The following is a 25201-nucleotide window of genomic DNA, read 5'->3' as shown; positions in this document are numbered from 1 at the left end:
CAAACTAGGAATACTCAATGAGGACATGGTGGAGCAGGTGGTAGTGGTTTAAGTGAAACAATGCAGCCCATCATCTCAAGCTGAGACCTCTCACCACCCACTGAAGCAGAGAGAAGCTGCCTCCCTGCTTTCCAAGAGTTTGTTTTCTGCCTCACTTTCCTTCAAGCTCTATACAGGTAGTGGGGTTTTTTAAGACAGAAGTTGAAGGTTTCCTGAATTTCACTGACCAGATTCCCTCCCTTCCTAGGGAGCACAAGAGCAGGAAAAGCCTCTCCCTGCAAACAGGGCTGTTCTCAGCTGGGCACACTGATGAGATGAACAGCTGAGATGAGAGAGTAGATTTACTCTATGCTCTTCATAGTACAACACTACTCATGGACTGCAGGGCTGATATGTTTGGTGAACAGGCTGGACATCAGTATAGGAGACATGCACTATTTGATGGCATGTGCACTCATCCCAGACTACACACCCACTTTGTTCTAAAGCAAGACAAAGATGGATAAGGATCCCTCCAAAGGAAAGTGGTCCTGTGGTCTTGCAGCCCCTCCACAAAGTCAAGCCCAAGCAGCCTCATCATTTCACAAGTCTCTCATTTCCTATTCACACCGGCTCTGTAGCCTTTTCCCCTTGTAAGACACCAGGTTTTTCCATCAGCCCATCCTCAGATGCCCTCAGAAGGATGGGCAAATCTCAGCTCCTTCCCTGATAACTCAGTGTGGGCTCCTACTGCTCCCGAATCAGAGCTCACCTTGCTGGAAATCCTTGTCTGTGCCCTTCCCTCTCAACGAGCTCCCCTGCACTTGCAGGAGCTGCCTGCCACCTCTGCTGCTCAGACCAGCTGGGTCCTGCAGCCTGCTCCTGGCAGAGAGGCTGAGCATGCCCAAAGGGCTGCCTGGCTCTCTAATGCCAGGGTGCAGGTGCTATGAGATGACCCACAGCACCGTGTTTGCTCTGGATGCTGAAGTGACCTGTTCTCTGACCAGTTGTATGCCATGATGCCTAGCTCCTGCCCCAGGTACAAACAGACCCCTGTCAGTTTTGTCTTTCACCTCAAACAGAGAACAGCATCCAAGCCCTATTTTCTCCATCACTGGGTGGGGAGGAAGGTGCAGACCTCTCTCTATGAAACCTGGGAGCTCCCACCTCTCTCTGGCTAAGGTCTGACATCCAGCCCCCTCTGGTCTGGGCTGAATTCACCCTCCTTGACCATTAGTGACTGGACTTGTAGGCAGTATTCCTGTTTAGTTTTATTCTTGTTCATATTTTTACAGAAAATGGCACATAAATCACAGATGCTGGATGACTAGAAGTTATTACAGCTCCATATCTCAAACACCTCAATACTGAATTATTTTCTCACTGTATATACATTATTTACACACCATGGGCTATCATCTAACACATCAACCAACTGGGAGACAAAGACAAACAGGGGCTGGATGGAGGGACTCAACCTTTGATGGAATGAAAAGAATAGCTCTGGGGAAAGGGTGCTCACAGCTGAAAGCAGGACAGAAAGGGTCACCTGGAAGCCACTGTCCTACAGCTTTTGAAGGGGGGAATAATGCCTTACTGGAGTGGGGAGGTGATAGTACCACAGAGCAGGTTTGGCTGCATGGGTCTGGGTGTGCTCTTGTAGGGCTGGCTGGGAGACATATGTACACATTATGGGATGTATCAAGGTGGATGTGCATGGCTGTCATTCCCTTTAACACTCAGAGGGGGAGCTGGACAAGTTTAATTCAATAAATACATCAGGCTGATGTTGTTGTCTCACCTGGAACAATGCGGTCAGTAAATCAATTCACCACTCAGCCCCTCTGCAGGAGTGCAGGGCTTTGGTGTTCAGGGCAGAGAAAGAACCAACTGTGGTGGCCAGCCCTGCAGGAGCCAGCAATATGGACTGGGATCACCTCGAGGTACCAGGAAGTCCAACCCTGAATGAAACTATGAAACTATGAAACTATGAAGGACCAGGGTGTCATGTCCGCAGGTTACAGCTGCCTCTCCCTGCCAGATGGAGGCAGAACTCAACTGCTCTAAAGCTGCAGCCTCTTCCCAGCAGACCTCAGTGCTGGGCATGGAGATAAGGGTGGGAGGTGCAAACCAGCCTGGATGGCGAGTTGCCATTTCATGCAAACATTGCCATGGGCTTGTCCTGTATGGCCTGGGCCAGAGGCAGAGGTAATGGCTGTGGGAAGGTGGTGGGGCTGCCTGGGGCACAGCGGAATGGGGTGCCAGGGGAAAGAGCCCAGGCAGCACTGGGAAGAGATGTGCACCAAGGAGGGGTATGGTGGCAGGGAACAGGCTCAGGCCAAGATGACAAATGGGGTCTAGGGCTGAAGCAGGAGAAGAAAGCCCCAGAGCTGGTCACAAGCCCAGAGGGACCCAGAGCCTCAGTGTCTTCTTGGGTGGCAACAATGATGGGACACCCTGCAGTCCCCCAAAATGAGGGGAAGGGGGAATGAGGAAAGCCCAGCAGAGTGGAGGAGCAATGGGCAGGGATATACTCAAGGGGAGCAGGTCTTGGGCACCCTGCCAGTCAGTCTCAGATGCAGAGACCAGGGCCCTGCTCCCCAGGCAGGGGAGGCCAGGGGACCCTGGCAGTCTAAGGGGAACACAACTCCCGGAGGACACAGTGTCTGTCAGGGCTGGCTTTCACTGCCTCTGCCTTCCTATATCAGCTTCTCCTCCTTCTGTGATGAGTTCAACTTCTCCGTCTGTCTCTCATCTTCTGCCTCTGCTGCCTCCTCCCCTGTCTCCAGCTTCCTTCCTGGGGCCGGGATGTCCCCAACGATGGTCCCCAGGACTTTGGTGCTGTGCTCCTGAGCTTTGGCCCTGAGGGCAGCAATGCTGTTTTCTCTCAGTTCCTCTTGGGAAATGGTGGTTTTGGGATCCGGGCCCCTCTCTTCCTTGTCACCTTTGTCAAGCTTGGGCAGGGCCTGGCGCTCCACCTCCGTCTTCCTCCCCGCCTCAGCCGCTGCCTCCAGAGACTTTTTGTGCATCCCTAAAAAGAATTGTTGGTATTCGGGTTTAGAAAAGCGCCTGGGCATGGGAAAGCCATCTTGAACTGAAAACAGCAAAGATAAAGAGAGGCCAGAATTAAGGAAAAGCAGAAACCCTCGCTTCACACAGCAGTCACTGCGAGTTGCTTGTTCTGGCCCCCTGTGAGGGCAGCCCAGGCAAGAGAGCTGCCTGCTGGGGCAACCCAGCCCTGGCATCCATGGCCCTGGGGTGCCCCCATGGGTCTAGAATTACTCTCCCCTTCATTTCTTTCTGTGAACATGAAGCTAATTTGTCCCCAGTTGGGGACAAGAGTCTCAGACAGCAGCACAGTTGCCTGAGCTTCACTGAGGCTGAGGAGACAGATCCCTCATTGCCTATTCCCTGTATCAACGTGCTCCTCACACAACCCACCCCTTTGCCTCTCTGTTTCACACAGACTGAAGCACAGGACAACCTGTCATCAAGAAGCCAGACACTAGTTTTGGGGCAGAACCAGCCTGAAAGGTCAGAAAGCAGGAAGCAAAGAGCAGGAGCATTGTAGAGTAGCTGCTATCTCCAATGATTGCACAGAAAACCAAGCAAAACCAGGCAGAAATGTAGCTCCCCCAGGTGCTGAGAAAAGGAGGAGGCAGCAGTGTGTTCCCCCGGGACCTGGGGCAAGGAGAATGCATTGTGGGTCCCAGCACTCTCACAAACTATCACAGGGCTGTAGGAGCTAGACTTGGATGACTTTCTGCCTTGGTCAAGGGCTGGAGCCCTTGTTCCAGACTGGGCACAAGGGAGGCTTGTGCCATATAGAAGTCAAAAGCTAAGGCCAGCCTAAGCATGAGGACAAATTCCTGACCCAGGCAGATCCAACAGGTCAGGATCCAAGAACCAGCAGGGATTTGAGGTGAGCAGTCAGACCTTATTGAGGAGAGCCGCTGGGGAACCGAGAGGTGGAGGGCAGTGAGGTCCCCCCCGCCCTCTGCCCATGTTTTCAGCATGGCTCTGTTTTCACCCTCACATTCCCCAATTTCATCTCCACACACTTGCCATCCCCCACCAAGGCAGCTGCTCTCTTACCCAGGAGCCAAGGGGCACAGGACTCCATGATGCCATCCTTGGCAGACTTGAGGATGGACTCGGGCAGCGGGATGGAGTGACGCACCATGGCACCGTAGAGCCCGTACTCGGCCATCACGCTGCTCCTGCCCCAGCACTTCTCCCTCTTGCGCCATTTGGCCCGGCGGTTCTGGAACCAAACCTAGGGTGGGTGACAAGAAGGGACATGTGGTTTGGGTTTTTTTCTTTCAGGAGAAGGTGCGTCAGTTCCCTTCCCACATGTGCTTGTGCAGTGAGATCAAGGCAGACATGTAGATACTAATTTCAGAAGCACTGCAACTCCTTCCCCCTTGCAGCAGTCACTGGGTATCTCTCCCTCCCTCCCTCCCTTGCAGGAACAGCAAGGCCCAAGTGTGAGAGTAGGTCCCATCCCTCTCCACAGGATGTAATTAATTTGCCATTGCAGTGTCTTTTTCTAGTGGCTTTTGACTCTCGTGCCTGGGATTCTCTTTCATTATTTACTGGGTGTCTGAGCCGCGGCGCAGGGCTGCAGGCAGCAGTGCCTGCAGGGAGGGCTGGGATGGGAGCTGGTGCTCGGGAGAGGCAGGAGAAGAGGGAAGCTGATCTCTGTGCATCGTCCTGAATTCCCAGTTTGAAAAGCCCCTCATCTTCTCAGAAAATTGGCAGAATAATCTCTGAGCTGTGACCTGGGGGGCAGCGAGCAGAGAGGCGGGGGGATGCTCACAGAAATCTATTAGCGCTCTCTCTCCGATTTCCATTCCTCTTGTCTCCCTCGCCCTCCTCCCTCCCCGGCTCCCCTCCCTTCCCGCCGAGCAGAGGCATCAGCTTTAGATGAAAAATTGCTCGAGGTCTATTCAGAAGGAGGCAAAGGAAGAGTCAGCCCCAGGGGCAGCCCAGGCCTGATTGAAAAATAAGTTAATTTCAGTTTGAATCGATGGGCCTCAGGCACTGAAATATCACGGGAAATTAAAGCAGCTGGTCCCTAGGGAACCGCGCCATTGACCTGCGCTAATTAATGCCATGGAGTTACCAGACCCCTCTCCGAGAGGCAGCCCCTCCCTCCCCGCGGACACCCCAAACATCTCCTCATTTAACTAATTAGACTCACAGAAAATTGGGTGTTAATTTGTTTAGGACTTTTTTTTTTCCCTCCTTCTCCCCCCCCCTTTCCCCTTTCTCTCTCCCTTCCCTCCCCCCCCCCCCCCCCCCCCCCCCCCGCCGGGAAGTACACGGCAGAATGGAAATGAATGGCGGGGTCTCGCTGGCAGATGGATGCTCGGGGTCACTCCGCAATCTTCTCCGACTTGATTGCTTGATTAGGTCGTTAGCACATTAAAAAAAAAAATTGCTTGCCGTCTGGCGCTGGCCTGATGAGTGGGATGAGGCGGGAATCGCCTGGGTAATTTATCTTTTTATACTGCAAAGAATTTGATTTCAATCTGCAGATATATGGAGGTGCCTTTGACACCTGTTTAACATTACAGAGCTGACAGCTTAACCCTCTCTTGTCCCCACCGCCGTAAGGGGAGCTCAAGCTGAAGTGGGGAGCCCTGAGGGATTGGGGCAGACCCCCCTCACGGCTCTGCCAGGGGGACCAAGAGGCTGATGCCGCTGGGTAATGTCCTGCTCTCAGCTGGCAAGGCAAGCTCACCTCTTCTTCCTGTGCAGAGAACTGCCCAGCACAGAAGCCTTAGGAGGACAGCTGCAGGGTAGGTGGGTGGCTTGTTAGCGACGGCCAGCCTCGGCCGTTCCTGGGAGCCCGGCCAGCGTGGCCCCACAGGGAGCTCCTGCAGCGTGGGTGGGGTGGTCATCCCAGCGGCTGTGATCCCAGCTTCTCCCAGCAGAAGACACTCTGCATGTCAGAGGGGATGTTACAGCCAGGCTGCTTCACCACGCAGTTACCTCCTCTGCATGGCAAACAGCCTGGTTTGACACTGCTGTGCTGTCGATATGTAATCCCTGGACCACGGAGGACTGTGAACCCACCGGGGCTGGAATAACGACCCTCAGGAGCGCACCGCTTTCTCGCTCCGCTTGCTCTTCCATGCCTGCTTGACACAGGGGTTTGCTCGGTGGGCAGGCAGCAGGGTGCCGGCAGCCCCCTCACTCCAGGCTCCCCCGCTCCCAGCGCCCGCAGGGCAGCGATGGAGGGAGCTGCCTCAATGCCTCTGCAGTCTCAGCACAAAACCCAGTGGTTTCTTCTCACCCCCCGGACAGGGGCGATGGGGCAGCCACCCTCAACACCTCTGTGCTGCAACGGGGCAGCTCGACCCGATGAAGCCAAGAGAGGGATCCTGACCCTTCAGCCCCGGATAAACCAATACAATTACACCACTCGCTACAGAGCTTCTCCCTAGCTCCCGTGGCTTCAGGGAGAAACTCCTGCTCAACGCAAGGTCCTGCACCTGCACACCTGCCTCGGGGGCTGCAATGATACAACTCCAGGTACCCAGAAATTCTTGCAGGGCTTGGTTCTCCACAGATGTTTCTGCTTCCTGGGATCCCAGCTAGCAGTAAGATTTTCCATCAGGTACCAAGTGGGCAACATTTTACACAATACAGAATTAACCAGGTTGGAAAATACCTTTGAGATCATTGAGTCCAATCTATCACCCAAGACCACCTAATCAACTAAACCATGACACCAAATGTCTCATCCAGTCTCTTTTTAAACACTTCCAGTGATGGTGATTCCACCACCTCCCTGGGCAGCCCATTCCAATGGCCAATCTCTCTCTCTGTGAAGAATTTCTTCCTAACATCCAGCCTGAACCTCCCCTGGTGCAGCTTGAGACTGTGTCCTCTTGTTCTGGTGCTGGTTGCCTGGGAGAAGAGACTAACCCCCACCTGGCTACAACCTCCCTTCAGGTAGTTGTAGAGAGCAAGAAGGTCTCCCCTGAGCCTCCTCTTCTCCAGGCTAAGCAATCCCAGCTCCCTCAGCCTCTCTTCACAGGGCTTGTGCTCCAAACCCCTCACCAGCTTCTCTGGACACATTCCATCATCTCAACATCTTTCCTAAACTGAGGGGCCAAACTCTCCTCAGTCCTCTTTTACCCAGTTGTCTCTTCCCTCATGCTTATACCACCTCTCCCTTTCCCCTCTCTCCTGCCCCCATGTCTCATGCTCCCCTACCCTTTTCCCTGGCCAGGTCCCAACCTGCCCCAGTGCTGCCCGCTACCATGAAACCTGCTGCCCTGGAACATCCCCTCTCTCATGGCAGGGCCACACAAATGCTGGAGCTAGCAGAAGCTTTGTCAACCAGCAGCCCAATTCTGTCTAGAGCTGGTGCAAAATTTTCCATCAAAAATGCTGATTCAATAGCAGAGGAAAACTCTGTGTCCAGCCAGTGGAAGTGTAATCAAAATTATCTATGGCTTTCTTTTGAAAGCTGCATTTTAATCTCAGCCACCTAAGACATGCAAAACCTACCCTTTAAAGTCAGATGGGAAAATCAAAATTATATCAACACCTCAGTAAGATCATTCTGAGATTTCCCAGATAGCTTGGTTGTAATTGGATCACAGAATCATAGAATCAATAAGGTTGGAAGAGACCTCAAAGATCATCAAGCCCAACCTGTCACCCAAGACCTCATGACTACTAAACCATGGCACCAAGTGCCACATCCAATCCCCTCTTGAACACCTCCAGGGATGGTGACTCCATAACCTCCCTGGGCAGCACATTCTGATGGCTAACAACTCTCTCAGTGAAGAACTTTCTCCTCACCTCAAACCTAAACTCCCCCTGGTGCAGCTTGAGATTGTGTCCTCTTGTTCTCGTGCTGGTTGCCTGGGAGAAGAGACCAACCCCTTCCTGGCTACAACCTCCCTTCAGGTAGTTGTAGAGAGCAATAAGGTCATCCCTGTAGCCTCCTCTTCTCCAGCCTAAACAACCCCAGCTCCCTCAGCCTCTCCTCATAGGGCTTGTACTTGAGGCTTCTCACTAGGAAAACAAAAGTTTGAAATCCCAGAATTTCTACCAGAACAGAAATTGGGAGGACTGACCTTGAGGTGAGGAGAAAGTTCTTCACTGAGAGAGTCGTTCACCATTGGAATGTGCTGCCCAGGGAGGTGGTGGAGTCACCATCCCTGGAGGTGTTCAAGAGGGGACTGGACGTGGCACTTGGTGTCGTGGTTTAGTCATGGGGTCTGTGGTGTCAGATTGGAGTTGATGATCTTTGAGGTCTCTTCCAACCTTGGTGATTCTGTGACCATCTTGCTTTAATACCAGGAGCCACATTTGAATGCCATGCATGAAATCGAGTGAAACCAACAGTGCTCAATAGTCAATATTGCTGGGATCAGACCCCAGCCCAGCACTTCTCTCACAAGCCCATCTTGAGGAGCACAGAGGCTGCAGTATGGCACTGGCAACCCCCACGCTACTTCAGATCAGCAGAACAGACCCATTCTCAGACATTTTGTCCTCATTCAGATGGCTCTAGCAGTAGGACTTTCTTCTGGCAGAAGATCTCATTGCTTTCTTCAGATTTTTTTGATACATTCACAGAATCACCAAGGTTGGAAGAGACCTCATCACCAAAATGAGTTGAACTGCAGAGCAGTTTTAGTAATTCTGAGGCATTTTCAGCTGTGCTGCTACACTAGCCACAACTTCCAATTTTGCAGCTGTTTATTACTGACACCTCATTTTTCCTGGAGGGGGTTTCACCCTTACATTTACTCATAGTTGTGGTATTCTGTGTCTTCTTTGGCTGCTTGTTGTCTTTGCTTGGAGAGAAGGGCAACAAAGCTGGTGAGGGATTTGGAGCACAAGCCCTATAAGGAGAGGCTGAGGGAGCTGGGGTTGCTTAGCCTGGAGAAGAGGAGGCTCAGGGGAGACCTTATTGCTCTCTACAACTACCTGAAGGGAGGTTGTAGCCAGGTGAGGGTAGGTCTCTTCTCCCCAGCAACCAGCACCAGAACAAGAGGACACAGTCTCAAGATGTGCCAGGGGAGGTTTAGGCTGGATATTAGGAAGAAGTTCTTCACAGAGAGAGTGATTGGCCATTGGAATGTGCTGCCCGGGGAGGTGGTGGAGTCACCATCCCTGGAGGTGTTTAGGAAGAGACTGGATGGGGTGCTTGGTGCCATGGTTTAGTTGATTAGATAGTGTTGGATGATAGGTTGGACTCAATGATCTCAAAGATCTATTCCAACCTGATTAATTCTGTTCTGTTTATATGCACTTTGTATTTTCTTCTGGCTCTGTAAAATTCAGTCTGCTTCAAGCAATGCTCACATTTGTCCAAGCTTCCCCTCACCCCTGCCTGTCGCGTGGATTGGCTCAGCTTTGTGAAATGCTTTATCAATGTGGTTAAGTACTGTCCACCTTCCTTCTCACTTGCTTCTTAGTGGCACATCCCAGGGTATGGTGAAAGGATGGTGTCTGTGCTTCCACACTTCACAAGCAGTGGTGAAAACCTCTGGTTAATTTTAGGCTGAGGGGAGCCTGATGTTTGTGAAATGCTGTCGCTGTCTAATGCACAGAGGTGCCTCTTGGACCACAGTGCTACAGCTTAAGATGATTTACAGCTTTTTATTATCACACAAACACCCTCTGTGAAACACAAGAAGATTGCTCCAGGAACTCTATCCTCCAAAAACAGATAATAAAGAGGACAGGTTTGTCTTGCTATCCAGCTAGTTGCTTTAGCATTCCAGTTCAGCCTGTGGATGTCCATCTGCTGTTTAGCAGCCCAAAGCTCTCTCCTGGGCTGCTCCTGAGGCTCCACAAGCATCAACCCTGGCACACCAAGGGTTGGATCTAGGGTGGTCACTGCCATGGCCAAACTGAGGGCAGGAGCCATGCATGCCTCTGACATGACTGCCAGGCATCCTCCCTGCACCAGCAGCACAATTAGATGATGCTCATTGCACAGTGCATGTTGCAAGCTGCCACACATCCTGCAGCAACTGGAGATTCTTCCAAGTCCATGGGCTTTGGTCCCCTAGGCATAGAAAAGCTGCAAGACCAAAATCCATCACCTCACAAAACCTGCTCTCAACGTGAAGCAGGCAAATAGGTAGCAACATAATACTCCGCTCAGAGAGGATCTGCCCATCAACTCAATTCCTGTCACTAAGTCAGAGCTGAGCATCACACACACTCTACTCCCACCAGGCACATCACACTGACACTGTCCTGCAAGAGCAGCCACAGCACCACAGCCTATGATCTAAGATAGGAGCAAATGCCAGAAGGTTCAGTGTCATCTCCTGGATCCTTGTTCCATGTACCTGTCCTTCTGAGGCTGTGTTACCAAAATCAGCAGTATTGCAAAACCTCACAGATGGGGAAGTTGCTAACCTTCATCATCAGCTCAGATCCAAGGAGGTTCTCCTCTCCCTCTACTCTGCCCTTGTGAGGCCCCACCTAAAATATTGCATCAGGTTCTGGGCTCCCCAGTTCAGGAGGGACAGGGATCTGCTTCAGAGAGTCCAGCAGAGGGCTACAAGGATGATGAAGGGAGTGGAGCACTGCTTGATGAGGAAAGGCAGAGAGACTTGGAGCTGTTTTGTCTGGAGTGCAGACTGAGAGGAGATCTGATCAATGTCTATCAATACCCGAGGACTAGGGTCAAGAAGGAAGGGGACAGACTCTGATCACTTGTGTCCTGTGATAGGACAAGGGGCAATGGATGGAAACTACAGCACAGGAGGTTCCAACTCAACATGAGGAGGAGCTTCTTCACTGTGAGGGTCACAGAGCACTGGAACAGGCTGCCCAGAGAAGTTGTGGAGCCTCCTTCTCTGGAGGCTTTCAAACCCTGCCTGGATGCATTCATTCCTGTGCAACGTGTGATAGATTCTATGGTCCTGCTCTGGCAGGAGGGGTTGGACTTGGAGGTCCCTTCCAACTCCTAACATCCTGTGATCATCTAATCCTCACTCCCAGTGCCCCCTGCAGTAAAAACCGAGGCACTCTGCTCAGCTGCGGAGTTGTGTTTTGGAGTCAAGACCTGCAAGGTTACCCTTGCCAGTTCTTTTCCTCTGAATCACACAAGGCAGACACTCCTCCAGATTATTGATGGTGCAGAAAAGCAAACTGGAGGAGGAGGAAGCTCTCATTTTGCAAGGGGAGGTGAGGCTCAGTGTGTCCTCATTGTCTGCATTCATCATGTTAGTTAGTTTGTTTACCTAATCAGCTCCCGAAACATGTCTGCTAAAGAGAGAAATCTCCCCGGGGCTGGCCATGAGCCAGGAATCCCAATTACCACAGGGATAATTCAAGGTATCTAGGGCATTACTGTGCATTGCTTCTGCATTGTTTCAACCTAACATTGCCACTGGTTACACTGATTTTCTTGGCTGCTACTTTCCAAGCCGGGTCACACAGGAGAATTAGCAGTGGCCTTCTGGGGTTTGTTTTCTGATAAAGAAAAAAAAAAGCAGTTCTCATCTCTTAAAGGAAAAGTCCGGGGTAGATAACGGGAGATTTCTGCTTCGCCAAATCGCGTGTTCTGCCTTTGATGTAGAGTTTCAACAAGGGTCTTTACACACAGCGAGCTTAACAGAGCACGAGACGGTCGCAGCCCAAAGCGGTGCGACTTGAAACGTCCACTAGATGGCCACAAGCAAATGCGCAGACACACGTACGCGGACGGACACGCACAGACGCCCCAGCACATGCCTTCCACACTGACCCCCCGCCCAGGCGCCACAGGCATGCCCTGCTCGCTCTGACAGTGTCCCTGGAGCAAACCTTCAGCTTCAGGGAACAGAACTGTTGCACTGTGTGATCCCTGCACAGAAGCTATTTCTGTTGCTGAGCTCTTCAAGTAAGGATCATTGAATCAATAAGGCTGGAAAAGACCTGAAAGATCATCAAGTCCAACCTGTCACCACAGACCTCATGACTACTAAACCATGGCACCAAGTGCCACGTCCAATCCCCTCTTGAACACCTCCAGGGATGGTGACTCCACCACTACCCTGGGCAGCACATTCCAAAGGCTAACAACTCTCTCTGTGAAGAACTTTCTCCTCACCTCAAGCCTAAACTTCCCCTGGTGCAGCTTGAGACTTACCCAGACAGGCAGCCTAGGATCTTTCTGGACTTCTAGGATATTGCCTTGGGCTACAATAATTTGTGATGGTCCCACCTGACACGATGGTGCTGATGGCCTTCTGACCCAACACATGTCCATCCATGCTCCTCTCCCAGGGATCCACTGCCCTGGGCTGCACCATGTAGAAGCTGAACTTCTCACATACATCCACCAGAAGCTGAACTTCTCACATACATCCACCAGACCTCTTCCCCAACACACTGCAGGTGCCTGTGTCCCTTTCCCCACCATGCTGCTTTGGACTGATCCTGTCACCTTACTGTGTGCACAGCAAAGCTTTGGACACAGAAGCTGTTTCTTACTGCAACCTCCTTACATTTCTTCCTGTGCACTGGTTTCACCTCTCTTGGACTGCAAAATACCTGGTCAAGCTCACTATCCCCTTCACAACAGAATGCTGCTCCTAAAAATCATGTCCAGCAGCACACCTCTCACTTCCCCACTGGAAGCCTTTGGTGGATCCAGATACAGACCAGAGAACACCTCCATGCCCAGGGCATTGCTGCCATCTCAGTATTTGGCTCCTCCTAGCAACTACACACCTCCTTTTCTACCTTCTTACTTTCCAATCCAAGACTCTACAATGAGAGTAGTCAAAATGATGGTCTCCTCTGAAGGCACAGAGACATCCTCACCCTCATATCAGACAGGGCTGAGGAGGGGGAGAGACTGTTTACAAGGGCCTGTGGTGACAGGACCAAGGGTAATAGCTTCAAACCAGAGAAGGGCAGAATTTAGATTGGATATCAGGAAGAAGTTCTTCACTATGAGGGCGGTGGAACATTGGAAGAGGTTGCCCAGGGAGGTGGTTGAGGGCCCTTCCCTGGAGATATTCAAGGTGATGCTCAACGAGGCCCTGGGCAACCTGATCTAGTTGGGAATGTCCCTGCTGACTGCAGGGAGGTCAGACTGGAAGACCTTTGGAGGTCCCTTCCAGCCTGGACCATTCTATGATTCTATCTGAGGATGCAAGCACTGCAAAGAACAGCCTCATGTCTTCCCTGAAGCACATTGCCATCCACACTTACAGTCCCTGAGGCTTTACAATGAATTGTCACAAGAGTGTAAGATCTGGTGGGGTTCTGGGGCTTCTCCAAATCCCCCTGCTGTAAATGATCACCCCGGGAAAGCTTCCTGTCCCCAGGCTGCTGGCAGAAACTGTACCACTTGTGTAAGCCTGGAAATGGTTTATTGCTGTCTTTACAAATGTAATGTCAAAATTATTGGCACTGTTTATGGTGACATCACTTTCTATGGCTGGTGTAAAATGGGTGTGAAGTTAAATGAGAGCAGTAAAGATGCACATGGGTTGCTTGGATGATCACAGGGCTCATCATCCCTCCTCTTGCTAAACACTGGGAAAGAGCTTTCTGAGCTCACATTAAGAAAGAGCAATTTCTGTACATAGACTGGCAAGAGCCTTTCCTAGGAATAGCTGGAGTTGTGTTTCAAGCCACTCAGCTAACAGGTCCTACCAGATGTGCTGAGATGAGCATTCATCCCTCTCAAGCAAAGACATGGTGGTTCATCCAAGCCTGGGTCTCCTCTCAGCTGGACTAGGACAGGGCACACTTTGAATACAGGCTCAGTGCAACACCCAGCAGAAATATACATGCTATTGCCATGCCACTGTCCTGCAGGACAAGCCTGCCTCTGAACCTTGCTCAGTGGTTCACACTTGAGCTGTGCAACACATCTGCCCAACAAATGCATCCCTGAGACACTGACTGCATCACAGCCAGACCATGATGACTGCTGACCAAACAGCTTAATGGGAGCTATAGCTCCATAAAGGCAGCCAAATGCTGAGATATGGCAGATGAACACCCAAGTTCCTCTTCTCCTAACATGCTGACTGAACAACAGGAAAAATATCAGTCACAAGTGTGTCACAGAAGAGCTGGCAAGAGTTTGCCCATCATCCTTGTCCACAAAAACCCAGGGAAACACCTCAGAATCACAGAAACATTCAGGTTGGAAAAAAACCCTCAGGATCACCAGGACTCTACCCCTAAACTCTATCCCCAAGCACCACATCCAAATGACCTTCAAATACATCTAGGGTTGGTGACTCAACCACCTCCCTGTCATCATCACAAAGGGTGATATGGCACATCCATCCTTTGGGTGCTCACAACACCTGGAGCTATTAACCAAGCTGTTGCCCTGCCTGCATAATTCTGCTCCACCTCCTTTTCCCACTCGAATACTGCTCTGCAGGTCCTGTGGCACAGAACAAAACTTTAACATGGGCCTTCATAAACACCCATATGCAATTCACTCTGTGAACATGCAGGGACATACCATATTATCACCTTCATGCCAGGGCAAGGCAAGTCAGGGCAGCCAGAGAAGAAAGGTCACATCTCCTTCTTGATGTCTTTCATGGGCACCAGAATCAGAGCTTGGGATGCCAGCCTTCCTCAGAGGCTGTGGAGCACTGCCTGAGCTCTAGGCTGCCCTTCCACGCCAGAAGCAGCTGAATGTTGTGTTTTCCTTTATCAGTAGACACTAGCAAAGGGCAAATGTGTACTCTGGCTATCCCCAGAAAAACACCTAGGAGCCAGAGTCTGTGCACCCCCAGGAAGTGGTGTCTGCAGCACTACCTGGTGCCCACAGTTTCCCTGAGTTAAGGCCCAAGCCCATCCATGTGTGCATGGGGACAGCCTCCAAAATCCTTCCCTGAGGACTAAGGGGGAACTCTTGGTGTGTTGAAACATTAGCAGGAAGCCATCTCCTGCAACTATACAGCAGCTTGGACTGAGGAAGAAGCTGCAGCCCTTTACAGTCTTCCCTTAGGAAGATTCATAGTAAGGATGGTGTTTGCAATTTGGTGCTTCACACAATAATGGTATCTACTCAACCTCAGCAAGTCCTTCACTGGGGCCTCCTGAATCTGAGGAAGGAAGAGGACCACCAGAACCAAAGAGCAAACCAGAATAGCCATCTGTCCCCTGACCACCACACAAGAGGACTGGGAGTTATGTCTGCATTGCGGTGGCCCTTCAGCACTCTATTCATACCATGTGTCTGCTCCTGACTCTACAGGTCCCTCACCTCTCTGTACCCTTAACCTTCTTTGAGTAATTCACAACTCCACGAGTTTCCACATGACACCTCACAGCTGCAGAAGACTCATGCTCCAGGCAGTGGCTGCTGTTGTACTACTGACACATGCAGGTGGCACTGCCAGCTCAGGCTAGGGCACAGCACATCTAACAGTGAGACCTGCAGAGCTGGCACACACAGACTGCTTGTGGATGCTACTTGCATCAGGGCAGCACATCCAAGCTCACCAGGACAGTTCCAGGCATCCTCTATGCTTTGGCCACCCGAGCTAAGATCTTCCAGACAGGGACCCTCTTTCCATTGTCACTTGGCCCATGAAGCCTTGATCTCAGTCATGATCATTATGTAAGCTCAACAAGCTGATCCAATCAACTAACAAATGGCAGGGTGCGGTAGTGGCAGTCATGGGGGACTCTGAGATGTAAACCAAAGAACTGGAGGGACCTAGAGATATGAGAAACCCCTGACAGATGTAAAACAAGTTATCTTGGAGCAGACATCACCAGCACATCAGGCTAAAAGCAGTGTCTGGCACAGATGCTCATCATGTACATTTGCATGGATGGATTGGTTAGGTCCTCTGAGGGGCTGTTTCCCATCAACACTCACAGCTTAGCAGACCCCACTGCTGCAAGTAAACCAGAACTTCCCAGAGGCATGAGTCATCAGCCTGGCCACACTGGCCTGACTGAACAACACAGGCATGGACTAACCCAGCCTGGCAAAGTGCTGCTGCTTATCCACCTTGCAGCAAGCCTCCACCAGTCAGTCAGCAGCAGGTTACATCTAGACCATGAAAGGGACATAATCCCAGTGCTTATGAACGTGTAACATGTGTGGCATAAGCCTTTACATGTCACAGGTAGGTGAGCAGCTATAAGCATAGCAAGGAAGTGCAAATGAAGCGTTGAATTTGGAGAGATAGCTACAGCTGAAAGCTCTGATAGCTAGCAGTCAAACTGTGGTTTCAGCTCTGCCTTTGCTCAGACAGTTGGGTGCCTAACAGAAACCCACCGAAAAAGAAAGTAGGAAGAAAACTGTTTCTCACACGAGGCAGGTCCTAAACTAAACATCTCTTGCTGCCCTCAGGGCAGTGCTGCTCAGAGTAGACAGAAGAGCACTTAAAGCTTTCTTATAGACTCTGATGAAGGCAGTGTCTGGAAGCCACCTTCGCTGTAGGTTACTGTAGCAACAGTCAGCTTTCAAACTCAGTTTCTCTTTGCTGTTCCACAGAAGGACCTGCCAGCCCTGCACACAGGAAGATGAGAGTCATCTCTACATCTGTTGAGGACCAGACTTCTCAACAGCTTGGTGCCTGAGGCAAATGGTAGTATAATTTTGTATTTCTGCAGCAGCCTGGGCAAAACCTGCCTTGCAGAACACCCACCCAAACCCCCCAACAGAACAGTGAGAAGGCAGAGGAAGATTCGTGCTGCCAGAGAAGAACCAGAAGAACTTGTTGTGATGTATCAGGGTAAAAGATAAACAGTACAGGGGGAAAAAAAAATAGATCCATTAAGAAATAAAGGGTAGAGTAAATTAACTGTGTGTCTAAAGTGCCTGTGTTATTGAACTGTTCAAAAAAAATCTCTATTCAAAGTGAGGAAAGGAGGAAAACTTTATGATAAAGGGTCATTAAAGGAAAACTCAAGCACACAACCATCAGAGGGTCCCTCTGCCAGGCAGCCTAAGGCTGGAAGGGAATTAACTATTGAACTTGCTGGGCAGCCCAATTATTTTGTTAAAAATCAGTTATGGAAAACTGCAGCAGTATCAGAGGAGAGAAAAGAAAGTCCATCATTAAAAAGAGGAGTGAATGCAAGTCTTCCCAGCACACAGATTTAGGACAGCATTTCCAGAACAGCTTAAATTATCAAGGGGCCACAGTGCCCAGGCTAGCTAGAGAAGCATTGCTCTTAAACTGCTGCTGTTAAGAAAGCAGGGGCATAAATGAAGCAAAGAGTTTGAGTTGTCACAACCTGGCATTAAGCCTGAAGAGCCATTCCACATTGTCCTGGCCACAATGGGGAAAGTCTTTGCCAAGGCACTCAGCAGCAATGGGCTCCAGCAAATTTGGTTGCCTGCCTGCTTTTCCTCTTACAGGAAGCTTAAGTGTCCCAACACTCGAAGGTATCTGAGCCTCAGTGATGGTATTGCCGCACCATGGAGAGAACAAGGAAGAAGCTGTCACTGCAAAGCCCCATTTCCCTCATGATACTGTAGAGGAGGACCCCAGAACCACACTGTGCCTTATGCTGTGACAGCCCCAAACAGCAGAGCAGAAGGCAAGGACAGGGAAATTTGGGTTTATTTGGTTTTCTGTCCCATTTACAGAATTTGCCAGTGGCTGAAGCAACTCCGTGACTGAACATGGAGGAATCAAGTGCTATAAAACAAGGTGGTATATAAAATAGTCATACCTCTCTACTTCCATCTCTGCACTAAAATACACCTTTTAAGCAGCACCTACAGCTGGGGCTGTAGAAGGGTAAGCTGGGCAGGTAACCTGCATGGTCTACAAACAAGCAGAAGAGTCCCCACTTCACAGTAAGCTGAAGAAATGTTACCTCTCCACCATTTTCCTTCCTGTCTCTTGCCACATTTTTCCCCTCTGTCCAAAGGCATATGGTGTAAGACTTCTTGGGCAGTAATCTCTTTGGGAAGGCTTGCCTGGGCCCCTGCTCTTGCCCATCACCCAGCCCCTCTGCTTGCAGCTCTGGTAATTAACTTGTAAACAAAGTTCTAGCACATGGACTGCAAACTGGCCATAGATAAAGGGTAATGAAAGCAATCCATTACAGAAAGGGCCAAATTAAACCACTCTTAATTGAAAAATGGAAATGAATATGAATTTAAATCAGCTAAACAAGCAGGTTATTGAAGAGGCAGCAAAGTGGATGAACTCCTCACATACCAATTAAAGACACGGAGGCAGAGACGCACCATACGCCACAAGAAGCACTCATAATAATATTCTCCCCAAGCCAGTAAATTTGATTAGTTTTATTACTCTCACTTGTACACTTCCTCCATTTCCAAAAACATAGGGGAAGTTAATGACACTTCTCTGGTATCACACTGCCATGGCTTGCCCCAGCGCTCTGGAGTTATTGGCAGTGGTAGCCAGCAGTAGCTGCTCCGCTCTGTTTCATGATTAACCTCTTGCAGAGTTTGCAGGGTTCTTTAAAAAAATAATATTAAAACACATTAAAATATGGGAAAGGTTGGCTCAGACAGCAGGGGCACTTTGAGCTTCTCCATCACCTTGGTCATTTACCTCCAACCACCCTAATCACTCTAGTAATTTCCCTCCAGCTACGCCATCTCCATCAGCGTGCTCTGTAGAGATACAGGTGGGAAGCTGCTGGTGCTGTGCCTCCTGCTGGCCTTTCTTTAAGTGTGAGAGTCACCCAAAGTTTTAGCAAGAATAGACAGAAATTCACTCAATAAGAGTAATAGTGACAAGCATAAGCTTAGAGGAAAATATCCCCACCACTACTTCCTGCAGCACTGAGAAATCCCTTGGCGGCCATTCCAGGCACAGGATGGGTCAGGAACTGCATGGAGCAATCATCCCCATGCCACACTTATGCCATGGGATTAGGACTACAACACTCTGCAGCAAGCAGGAAAAACCTCATGGGAGGGGTAGAAGCCAGGGCTGCTAAAGCTCCATACAGCAAACTTTTCCTGCAGGTTCCTCAGGTCTTTCCAAATCACGTCCTGCCTTACAGAATGGTTTTGCAAGACTGAAGCATCTTTTCCTGGAAAAACATTCTGGGTATCAACCTTTCCCTCTGATAGCAGCTAACCCAACATGCCTTGAATCAGAGTTTAGGTTGGCTTTGGTTTGGTTTGAGCCAAAATGGACCTCTCAGCTGCCTGACAAATCTTGCTGGATACGCCATCCCCACACCTCCTCACTCATGGCACCAGCTGGGGTTCCTTTCACTTACATGAGCAATTTCCTTCATCCCAAATTTCCTCATCCACATCATTAACAACAAGGACTGACAGGTTTTGGTACTTTTATTCTCTTCTTTAATTGATTCCTTCCCCTAAAAATGGTGAATATAGTCTCCCCTTAATGGCAGTCAGGATATTCCAACACCACACCCACTCACCCACCCACAGCCCCTTCTTTGTTTTCCTTTGTTACCTATTCAGTATTCCTAAGGTTGGAAAAGACCTCAAAGATCATCGAGTCCAACCTGTCACCACAGACCTCATGATACTGAACTGACTTGTTGATTTACTTGATCAGGAGGAGACAGTACCCTAATGGCAAACCACACACACACACATTTGATAATCGCACTGTTACTTCATGTTTGTGTTGTGGATATTGGTGTTTCAGGTTTGGAGCTGTCACACATTAATAAATTCAATAGGGATAACATCAAAATCTACACCTTACACTTTCCTGTTAGGAGAAGCACACTGGTTTAAGTCAGATGCCAGGATACTTGTCAGCTTGAGGCCATTCTGAATACCTTAAGTTGTGCACTATATACTTCCCTGCAGGAATCTACTTACCTCACCTGGATTTCACACAATGGTTTGGGTTTGTCCTAACAGCAGCACTTCAACTCCTCTGACTATTCTCACAAATACACTGATTGCTGCAGTCTTTTCCAAGCATCTTGCAAAAAATGGCATCTAGTGGCATCTAGCCTGACTTGTGCCAAGTGCCTCACTAGGAAAATCAAGTTCTTTCCCCATGCTGCCCAACAACAGGAATCTCACCTTCCTTCCAGGAGCAGCCAGCTCAATATGGGAGGAAGATGCATGCAAAGTGCAAGCCTGCTGCCTTGGAAAAAGACCAAACATCTTCATCTTCTTTTAAATGGAGGATTTGAATATTTTTCCCCCTGAATTTAATGCTCTGCCTCTCAAACCCATAACTTTTTTGGATTCTGATGGCTATTTATAGTGCTCTGCTGGAGGTTTTAATGCCAGTAGTTCCTATATATCACTCTCTCAATTGTGCTCTTTGAATGTCACTTTCATATTGAATTTCATAGGTGATTTACTTTCCCTTTGACTACTACCTCCTGAGAAATAATTCCATGAATGAAAATAAGGGATAGATGTCACTCTTAGGTGTGGATCCAGTGGGAATCCACATGAAATGCTGTGCAAGTCCACAGCATGTGATGCTCACAAAAATCTTAGCAAACACTACCATTAATGACCTATAAGGGGGGAGAGAACAACACTGAACGGTGAGAGTGAACCACGAGCTCCAGTGAAAATGCAAAACTATAAAGCTCCCTTGAGCAGTCAGAAACTCAGGCAAGGGGAAAAAATAAAACAAGTGATGATGACAAGAAATAATTAAATATTTATTCCCTGTTTCCTAATATTTTTAATCAGCTGTATCTTCCAAGAGGCATCAAATGATGCTAATAGATTCAAAGCAAGGTTTTCTTCACTCATGCAGGTCTGCTGCCAAAAATGAAGATATTTACATGGGTTCAAAAGCAGGGGGAGGTTGCCCAAGTAGTCAGCAACCATCATTATTATTAGACAGCTGCTCTGCTCTGCTCTCCTATTCTTCTTCAACATCCACTCTTGCCAGTGTCAGAGCTGGGAGGGCTTTTACTGTGCTTGTTAGCCAAAACTGATAAAATGCCCCATGAAATCCAGAAGACTGAAGGGAAAAACCTGAGGACAAACCCCCCCAAGTTGTCTAAAACAAAAAAGCTGGAAGTGACTGTGTTTGAAAAGAAATAAATAGACATGGAAGCAAGAACCTGGTAATAATCTGAGGCCATTTCAGCAAGGACTCAGAAATCCAGCTGAAGTGGTGTGAACACACCCCGTGTGCAGATGTAGGCATGTGATCCCATATCTCCAGGATGAGTGGCAGGCAGGATGGGCTTCAAAGAACAACCACATGATCCAGAGACTAAGTGTGTGATTTATGAAGAATGATTTAAGAAAAGATCTTCACAGCTTGCTTAACCAATAATGAAAACTAAAAGTGACAGCCAGGAGAAGAAATAGCTCAGGTTTATTTAAAGAGTGTGAACATCGTAACAAGGGGGAAAAGAACCAGGATCATATGAAAGGGGCTAGGGCTAAAGTTGAAAGGAACAGGAGGTGAATCATTAAGAAGCATGACCAAGATTTGGGATCATCTTGTCATGGCTTGGGACACACACACACAATAAGTATGAGCAAGAGAACTTAATGGAATGTGTGGTAAGGGACAATAGGGTGCTGAGCCATTGGGAAGGTCAGTGGTGCTCAGGACTCCTACATGACTCCTGACATTCACCCTGGCAGGGTGCTCATGGTCTCCTAGATGCCACAAACATCCTGCTGTTTCTTATGATTTCCCTGTTCACTATGAGCAAAAGTGTTACACACAAGCACCTTCTCCTGGAATATCTGTACCATTCACAACTCCTGACATCCAGAACAGCCACACCACAGGCTGCTTCTGCTGTCCAAGTCTACCTTGATCTCTGGGGCAGAGGGACAACAGTAAGGAGCACTCCTAGGTTTAAAAGCTGCAGTGGAGGAAGAGGAGGTAGTTGTTCACTTAGCTAGCTGCACAATTACATGCTGGCAAGTCTGTGACAGCTAAGATATGGTAGCCACTATTTCACTTCCAAATTAGATAAAACACTGAGCCTCAGCAATAGAAGAATGGTCCAGATGCCGAAGCAGTGTCCAGCTCTGCACTGTCTGGGTCTCTGTTCAACATCTTCTGCCTCACCTATAATGAAGGTCCTCAAGTCCACCCACATAAATAGTACATCTGCAGTTTAATATACACTGTGGCACTAGATGAACTTCTTCCTTACAAAGGCCCTTTATGGGGAATGAAAGGATCTTCTTTCCAAACCAGCATCAGATGGTGTGTCCAGGCAACATTACACTCCTGCCAGATCTCCCCCAGCTTAATGTCCTACAGGGTCAAAGACAGAGAAGTGACTCTCCAGTCAGATCACTCTTTCTAGAGGAAAAGAATATTTTGTTGCCAGGAAAAGTTAGACCAGATGTAGGAGTCTATGATCCTTGAGGTCCCTTCCAGCCTAGTATTCTATGATTCATCAGAGCCTATTGCTCTGAGAAAAAACCTAATGCATCAGGTAAGGTTTCAGATGACAGACCATTATTCTGAAGACCAGTGGAAATCCTGTCAGCTTGCAGGTCATCTACAAGCTGTTAGGTCACCAAGAGTCCTGCCTGAACAACAGGATAGGAAGCACAACTTTCTTTCATAAAAACGTCACTCTTGATTGAGCAGAAGAATGAGGGCAGTGAGGGAGGCTCAAGACTGAGGGGAAAAGTGCTGCACTTTATTTGGAGGGTTTGTCCCGTCCCTGCACAGGGTCATGCCTCATCAGCCTCCAGCATCATTGTTACCTTGCTAAGTGCTCTCCGAACTACCCTCCAAAGTCACAAGGGAGCAGCCTCCTGGGCTGTCTCGTTAACAAAGAATACGGGCTGAAGACACTGATTAGTGCTAGGCAAGCCTGAGGGACTGAGCAGAAGGAGGAACTAGGGACACCAGGACCCTCCCAGTACTACATGGCACTCAGGCCAATCCCTCTTGTAGAAACTACTATGCACCACTGCCACGGACCAGGCTGGTTTAAGCCCCAGCCAACCAAGAAACATCACCTGCACCAGCAGAAATGGGTCACAGGCTTGGCCATTGCAGCCCTGTGCCTTGTGCAGCAACCTGGCAGGAGCTGAGCATGGGGAGGAGGGAGGCTGCAGAAGCTGCTGGAGTCCACCCTTGTGACCATCACGTCTGTTCTGTCCAAGTACATTGTGCCTGCCACAACGTACACAGCAACTGTAAGTCTTCTCCAGCTTTTTGGGCAGCAATGATTGCTTGCACCCTGGCTGCCATGCACACCAGAGACCGCTGCTGGCACAGCCCTGCAGCTCAAGCTGCTCCTTACTGCCAGAGCATTCACCACACAGCAGCAGTACTCCACACAGCCTCATTCTACCTCCTCACAGTGGCACAACAGGACTGGCATGCAATTAAAACCCAAACATTTGGCTACATTTAGCCCATATCTGGGGCTAAACTCTAGCAGTTGCTGTATCAGCTGAGAAGGGTGATTGGGAAAAGGAGAGGGTATTCATGGATTGAAATGAAAACAGGTTTAGTGAAAAAGCCAAACTAATACCAATGCCAATACAAAGTAAACAAAGTTATACTTAGCCCAGTGAATATGCAGTAGTCACAATAAATTGGAAGGTAGTCCTCAGGAGTAGAACAGCAAGCAAGCCCCTCCAGGGATGGAGAGAAGAAGCAGGACAAGGAGGAAAAGAAGGACCAGGAAAAAACCAAGCAGAGAACCCTCCTATGCTCAGCAAACTTCCCTCTTTATACTGGCCATGCTGTTTATGGTTTGGGATACACCTGTGAGCCAGCTCAGGTCAGCTGCCCTGGCTGACTCCAAACTGCTAATGGCCTGCAGACAATGCCTGGCCCCTGATTCTGTCCCAGCAAAGACAGGACAGTATTAAAAATCTTTAACAATAAAATTAGTGCCAAAAATATTCAGGGAAGCTCCACTTGAGGCAGCAAAGGCAATGAAAGTGCAAAGATGGTGCATACACCACACCTTGTGAGACTCACCCATCATTCCAACCCTGTGGTCAGTGTAGCAGTAGTCACAGCAGTACTAGCTGCCTATGGCATCCCTGTACATCCTCCTGTGCCCAAAGGAGCAGCCATGAGCTCTTTCCCTCCCTCACAGCCCACCCAGACCTGGTCTCTGAGAGACCTTTTTTTGCCAACAGCACCAAGACCTTGCAATGCTTCAGTCTTTCCTTGTACACCATTTTCCCTTCAGTGATTTAAGATTCCCTTTGTAACCCAGTCCCTAGCACTCCCCCCTCCCCTCCCACCCCCACCCCCCCAAAGAAAAAACACCAAAACCCAACAAAACACAACAAATCACCACTGGTACTGCACTGGAACAGGCTGCCCAGAGAGGTTGTGGAATCTCCTTCTCTGAAGACTTTCAAAACCCACCTGGATGCATTCCTGTGCTCACTGCCCTAAGTGACCCTGCTTTGGCAGAGGGGGTTGGACTCAATGACTCCCTTCCAAGCTCTAATGTACTGTGATACTGTGATACCACACACCAGGTACAGCACATGTTGACATACAAACACCAAACACAAATCTGTCCCGAGCAGCTGATCTGGCTGCCTACCAATGGAAAGCAGGGGAGTACACAGGCTGGGGAGGCTTATTCAGAGCAATGTCAGCCTTCCCAGGCCACTAGCTTTTCTTCAGTAAGGGAGGAACATGGCTGAGAGGAGCAGGATAAGAGATATGATTACCTGTATCCTGTCTTCTGGTAACTCCGTTTTCATGGCCAACATCTCTCTAGCATATACATCAGGATAGTGGGCCTCGTTAAAGGCCTTTTCCAGCTCCTCCAGTTGATAGGATGTGAAGATTGTCCTGAGGGGAGTAAAACTCTTTGATCAAAAAATGTAAGAAGAAACGAAGACAGTGAAGTCAAAGAAATGGACACAGAAGCTAGAGAAACCCAGGTAACCTGCTAACACAGAGCTTTCTCCCTATCTCCTGTGTTTCTGTGCACAAAAGGTCAAGTGCCAGGGTGAAAGGGAAACCAGAAAATGACAGAAGACAGCATTTTAAACAGTTACAAATCACCTTCCCTTCAGGGACTTTCCTCTGGAGACAGTCCTTCCCCAGCATCAAGCTCCCACAACCAGCAGCGGTGGCAGCTGCTCTTACATCTCAGACCCTGCTGCCTCTTGTGAGCATCCTGGGGGGTGTCCCTATCCCTCACCCCTGCTCTGACAGGAAAACACAGTCATCCCCTGCCTGGCTTAAAACTAACCCCCTCCTCCCCTTGCATCCAGAGGTTTCTTAACCCATTGATAGTCACACTGAGATAAAGCAGCATCTCCTCAGCACCTTGCCTGAAGAGGTGTTGAGCTCTTCCCCAGCTGCTGGTCCTTACCCTC

At 49.4% G+C, this 25201-nt stretch overlaps 1 protein-coding gene across 2 annotated transcripts in view; it reads right to left on the bottom strand.

The window, feature by feature from the left end:
- Positions 1 to 1236: 1236 nt before the first annotated feature.
- Positions 1237 to 25201, bottom strand: part of VSX2 (visual system homeobox 2) — a 28254-nt gene continuing 4289 nt past the window's right edge. Inside the window, exons 3-5 of one of the 2 annotated variants that reach the window (XM_068165516.1) lie at positions 24545 to 24668; positions 4075 to 4255; positions 1237 to 3073 (exon numbers count right to left, since the gene is read on the bottom strand). In XM_068165516.1, the coding sequence (XP_068021617.1) occupies positions 2679 to 3073; positions 4075 to 4255; positions 24545 to 24668 (700 nt within the window). In that variant the 3' untranslated portion in view covers positions 1237 to 2678. The remainder of the gene's footprint in view (positions 3074 to 4074; positions 4256 to 24544; positions 24669 to 25201) is intronic. The other variant, XM_068165517.1, reaches the window with a different exon arrangement.

Source organism: Melanerpes formicivorus, unplaced genomic scaffold (genome assembly GCF_026170545.1).
Source record: "Melanerpes formicivorus ecotype bairdi unplaced genomic scaffold, bMelFor1.0.p_v2 SCAF_90, whole genome shotgun sequence".
Lineage (NCBI taxonomy): Eukaryota > Metazoa > Chordata > Aves > Piciformes > Picidae > Melanerpes > Melanerpes formicivorus.
Note: the sequence above shows the minus strand (reverse complement) of the source record. Positions and strands in the feature narration are given on the sequence as shown.